The sequence below is a fragment of the Mastigoproctus giganteus genome, chromosome 3 (genome assembly GCF_048544385.1).
Source record: "Mastigoproctus giganteus isolate SK-2022 chromosome 3, ASM4854438v1, whole genome shotgun sequence".
Classification (NCBI taxonomy): Eukaryota; Metazoa; Arthropoda; class Arachnida; order Uropygi; family Thelyphonidae; genus Mastigoproctus; species Mastigoproctus giganteus.
The window spans coordinates 7,896,952-7,902,940 of record NC_143577.1 but is presented as its reverse complement, the minus strand read 5'-3'; the positions used below and the strand labels follow the sequence as shown (position 1 = coordinate 7,902,940).

The 5,989-nt window shown below is 38.4% G+C and overlaps 1 protein-coding gene across 1 annotated transcript; it reads left to right on the top strand.

The window, feature by feature from the left end:
* Positions 1–2,977: 2,977 nt before the first annotated feature.
* On the top strand, positions 2,978–5,323 carry LOC150087640 (uncharacterized). The gene has a single exon (XM_090369843.1). The coding sequence runs from the start codon at positions 2,978–2,980 to the stop codon at positions 5,321–5,323; it is 2,346 nt and encodes a 781-aa protein (XP_090225969.1).
* The last annotated feature ends 666 nt before the right edge of the window (positions 5,324–5,989 follow it).

Sequence of the window (5,989 nt, the reverse complement as noted above, 5' to 3'; positions counted from 1 at the left end):
GCATCTTTGAATTCAGGGTAAGTACATATGGACTGGAGATGTTCAAGTGCATTCCAAGTTCATAAAGGGAGATCAAAAGGTGACATCAGGAATTACAAACCTGATAGATTAAATTACGTTCCAGAGAAATTAGTGTAATCACTGGTTAAAGAATTAATGCAGAACCATTCAGACAGGATTGCAATTGTACTGCAGTCACAGCACGGATTTGTTTAGGTGTGCGCTTGTTTGTCCAATCTGATTGGACACTGTGATGCAGAAGTGGACGCAAATTATAATTTTGATATCATATACAAAAATTTGTACTTGGATTTCAGGAAAGCTTTTGATACTGTTACCCATAAAAGACTGCTGCACACATTGGAGAAGTGAGGCTTCCATTAAGGACAAGTTTCGGCTCTGGAAAAAGGGGTGATTGAGTGGGAGAAGGCTGAAAGTGATTATTAATGGACACTGCTCTTCGTGAACTAATATTATTTGCGTAGCCACTCCGGGTACAATGCTGAGCACATTGTTGTTTTCTGTATTTATTAATGATATCGATCTCCATCGATATCATTAATAAATACTTATCAGGCTTAATGTCCACATTTGCAGATGGTACAAAGTTTTGCAGGGTAGTTACTGACAATAATCAGGGTAAGCTATTGCAGTAGATTCTAGCAAAGTTAGGTAGATGGGCTGGGAAATGGAAGCTGAATTTTAGCACCGAAAAATGTAAGATACTGCGTATGGGTAGTAGTAATTCCAGATTTCTACAATCTCTGTGGTACTACACAGTATAGTGGAAAATGGAAAAGCCCTGGGGGTAATTGTATTGTTATTGTAGGGTTTTTAGAAGCATTAGCGACCAAGGCCATGTTGCACCGTGTATGTTGTCTCTAAATTGCATGTGCTCTAACGTTGATTTTCTGTTTTGCTCGACGAAACACTCGACTTTCTGGGAGAAAACACCATGCAAACATTGCCTGAGACCGACTGACTCAGCCACGTTATGAAAAAAGGCCCATAAAGATTCCTTCCGTCATCGACATGATTCGAACTCAGGTCTTTTTTACCCGGTGTAGTAAAGCGACGATTCTACCAACTGTGCTACCCTGCAGGGCAATCAATTGTGCAGTCAAATATGAAATTCTGTGAGTAATGTAGATAGTCTGCCAGGATAGCTCATATGGTTTTGTGAATGATATACAAGAACTTTTCTAGCAAGGATATGGAGATGATTGCCCACCTCATTTTAGGGAGGATGTCGATCTGCTGGAACGGACAGACAAGGACAACTAGACTGGTATGGGAACGAAAGGGAGTTCTTATCAATAAAAAATGCTTCAGTTCTTCAAATTACCGCCCTGGAGTTTAGACACCTGCGAAGTAATTTGATTGAGGTTTAAGGCTTTGATTGAACTGAGCAAGCTCAGTGTTGACTGCATTCTTCCTCATGCTCAGACTACACGTATGACAGGGCATAAATTCAAATTGAGAAAAGATGGTTACAAGAAGAATGTGTGGAAGTTTGATTTCAGCAAGCGGGTCATTGATTGTTGGAACAAACGTCCATCTGTTGTTGTTGAAGTGGGTATGTTGTGTAAGCAAGCTTGGATAAATTCCAAAAGGAACTAGGCAAAGTATTGGAATGTAGATTGCCAAGTGACGTGGGAAGGTTTTTATGGCTGATGTTGTATGAGCTTGCTTCCTTGCATCATTTGCCAATGCTAATACTAATCCTAAATGCGGTGCACATCAGTATTCAGAATGGCTTCCAGCAATACACGCGGACAAACGTTGTAATGGAGAAGGTGACATTCGTAATCTTCTCCATTACGCGTGAACATTCTTGTACTTGTGCTATCCAAATAATTGTAGAGGGCTGAGAAGCGGAAGTCAGTGACTGGCATCATATCCGAAATGTGCTTGAGGCTGACAGATCTGGTGAATGTGCAAGCCAAGGAACTCATTAGTGCTTCCCGAATGAGTATATAGGAATGGTGCTATGATTTTGGAAATCTATCGGATTGCGGTAGTTGTTTCCCGTTATTAGTTGGGCAGATCAGTTCTGAAGTTCTTTTTTATGCCACCAAGGGCTCTTCAGACGTGTTCTAGTACCTTTCTGTGCCGGTTGTTACCAACAGCGTTAGGTTCTAACAGCTTCATTATCACTCACAAAATCGGCGATTTACTATGTTCACTATCGAGCTTCTGACAACTCAATTATCCGACCCCTTTTAAAGTCCTTCATATGTACGCAATGTGGCCTTTCATATTTTATAGCATCTTCAAATTCTGTCAAGTATACATATAACAGATACCTTTTTGTAAGTTGTACTGTGCCGATTGGCCTTGACCTGCTAATCGTTTACGTCCTTATACATCACAATGAGTTATCCAGAATTTTGAGGTAATTCTGTCCTTTTTCTTCAGGTGGGAGGGTTTCAATTACGAGCAGAATATATATGTATCCTTCTTTTAATTGATCAGTTTGATACGAAAAAGAGAGAGACATCAGAGAAAACTTCGCAAAGATGTCCACGATGTTCTTAATATTAAATATTAAGGTTGTTTTAGCACTTTTAAGGCAACGTTAACTGATTTAATCAGAAATAAAAGAATTAAACTGATCTATAAGCAAGTTGGATTACTATGGCTAATTAAATTTGATTTTATTTATTCCTTAGTTCTAAAAATCTCTTTAATTTTTATTTTTAAATCGGATCCTTCATGGTGTTCTTAATTTTTTTTAGTCTTCCTCGACAAGTAAATACATTATCTTGTATTGTAATTAGTAGACTATTTTATTATGAGACAGATTAAAGAAGTGTATTTTGTCTTTTGTATTTTAAGTCATTTTTGAATATGCTGTCCATTAAAAGTTGAATGTCAAATATATTCATTATCTATTATTTTTGTTTTGCAGGTACCATGTTCCAAGGTTTTGGGTTAATGCACTTTTAAAGCGATAATGTGATATTCGATAGCAAAGATGGCCTTTTGTATGATTTTGGTGCTCCTTGGAAGCATCAGTCAGATCCAAAATTTACCGACAGAAATACTCAATTATTCAAAAAAGTCATTGTCAAATTCGGTGAATGGTTCAGAACAGAAGGAAGACATCCACCTTTCGGCTATATGGCAGAGACCAGAATCATCTCACGTAAGAGCGAAAGTGGTTAATTTTCTAAGAAGTTCTCAGCCTAACACACCAGATAGCACAGATGACGTCACAAATTCTAGCTTCAATTACTTAAAGCGGAAATCCATGGTCACCGCCTCACCTACATTAACTAGAAGAAGGTTCTCCACTTCAAGTGAATCTGTTACTTCTTTGTCATCAAGTGGTGGGGAATGCCCAGATCAACATGCAATATGCGGAAATACGAAACGGAAATTTAAAACTAGGGGAGGAATTTCCTGTTCTTGTACCAACGACTGTGTAAACTACGGTAACTGTTGCCTGGACAAGAGTGTACCAGGGTTGCCTAATGACTTTCGTCCGAAATGGTCATGCGCGAACATTACTATTAAGTCATATTATGTTATTTCTCGTTGCTTGGATTCGTGGCAAGATCAAGAGATTCGTCTCCAGTGCGAACACCCTTCTGATCGCGACGTTCTGCTTAAAGTTCTCGTGAGTAGTCGGATCACCAATGACACCTACAGAAATCTGTTTTGTGCGGCGTGTAATAATGATTTAAACGTTGCTGCCTGGACTGCGCAGTGGCCAAATGAACATTGTGAAAGTACTCCACTCACTCTTTTATATGAAAACAATTGCGACAATCTCAGATTCTCTCCTCCTGAGTTTGTCTCCAACTTTTTACAGCCGTGCATTCCCGAAGAGATAGGACGGTGCTCAAAACGTGCCATTCACGATCTTAGTCAACAAGAAATAGTATCTAAATGCTACTCACATTACGCGCCTGTGTCGAATGGGACAGTTCGTTACAGGAATAAGTATTGTGCTTCCTGTAACGGCGTACCAACATCTGGTCTGCAATGCCCAGAGCAGGAGAAAACAACGTTTTCTACTCCAGCAAAATCGATGCCCAGCCTTCCTCTTATGATCGATTTTAACGGGCAGGATGATACTGTGGGGGTTAAACGACGTTGTCCTGGACACCAAGTGTACGACGTCTTCCAAGAAACATGTCGTAATCTGCTCTGTGGCAAGCAGTTTGTCAATGTTGATGGTATCTGCATCAGAACCCGAAATGGCCACTCTTCGAATGATACATCTCTTTTAAATTCGGACTGTAGGAAGATGCAGGTCACTTGTGAACATTTTTCAAAAGATTCAAACGGAACCGTGATTCTCATGCCCGGAGGTGAAATTCTCAGGCAGGGACAATACGAAGATGTTAATTCTTCTGTTATTCTCATATGTGTTCCAGAAGAAACTCAATATTTGGAGAAATTTGGTGAAGCCCATACCTATTTAACCATTGTAGGAATTGGTTTATCACTCTTGGCGCTTCTAGTTAAAATAGTATTGAGTTTAGTCTTCCCCGAGCCTAATAAACTTCCTCCAAAGATTATTTTGTTTCTCTCTATTTCTCTATTTATCGCGCAATCTATTTTCCTTTTTGGCATTAACAGAAAAGAATTTTATGACTTGTGTATCTTTCTAGGAGTGCTTCTGCATTATTCTTTTTTGGCATCATTCTTTTGGATGAACGTTCTTGCTTACGATATCTGGAAGACTTTCTGCACTGGTGAACTCACTAAAACATCCACTATGAAGAAGCAGTTTATTCGGTACTCCTTCTTCGGATGGATTTCACCACTGATCATCATTGGAATAACACTCATTTTCAACTGGGGATTGGATTTCCCGTTGTTCAAAGCAGATTATGGACGACGTCTCTGTTGGATTTCAAGGAGAATTCCACTCCTAGTGTTCTTTGCTGCTCCGATGGGAATTTTGTTGGCATTAAACAGTTTTTTCTTTATTACCACCTCCGTACAAATTGCTAGAACATCTCTGGCTACAAAGGTTGCATACGAAAATACAAATAAAAATAATCGAGTCCAATTCGTATTATTCTTTAAACTGGCTCTGATTATGGGATTAACCTGGATATTTGGCTTTGTGTCTGCCTTTGCTGACAACGATGTCATATGGTATTTGTTTATAATCTTCAACAGTACCCAAGGTGTTTACATATTACTCGCTTTCACAGAGTTCAAAGTATTACAGAAAGTCAGAACTTGGCGAAGGCGTAGGCGAATTATGAGACCATCACTGGATTCTCGTTCATCCACTACGATCTCCACTGTTGCTTCTTCTTCTATCAGTAAATCAGATGGAAAATTAAATTCATCCACTTAAACAATTTCGGTAGAGATGGTAGATTCAAACATCTGGGGAATTATTATTATTTTGCTAAATTATGAATGCAGACAAAGTGGACGTATTTCCATTATATTAAATACAAGTTCTGACAAGTTCAAAGACTGAGATCAGCATATTATTGGTCACTTATTGCAAAGAATCCACAGGCTTTAGCTGCATCAGCCAAAAAATAAATATAAAAAATATAAACAATAAAATAATAATAGAAATAAAAAACAATATATATTTAAATTATAAAAAAGAAAATAAACTATCTATAATCTGTTTCCCCTCTTCGCGTAGGTATGTAAGATGTCCAGATGATTTCTGAATTTCTGCAAGCTTCTTCTTCATCCTCAATTGCCCATGGAGGTAATCTATTCGAGTAATTAACAAGCTTGCTCAAAGAAATCATTTTTTATGAAAACGTTAACCACAAAAGCTATTAGAACCTATAGTCTTAGTACCGTGCGTGGGTTAAAGTTTGAGAAGATAAAAACTACTTGTTAGCATTAGACTGGAATTTCTGGAGATTGTAATATTCAAGAGTACATGTGCAGGAAAGTTGTTAGAGAAAGCTGAAGTTGAAGGGATAAGTGAGGAAGAAGAAAATTTGGTGCTGTGAGGTTGAAGTTGGGCAGTAAATGGATGTTGACTGGTTGC

Excerpts from the sequence above, each read along its gene's own strand:
- LOC150087640 (XM_090369843.1), top strand. The coding sequence starts at position 2,978 with ATGGCCTTTTGTATGATTTTGGTGCTCCTTGGAAGCATCAGTCAGATC.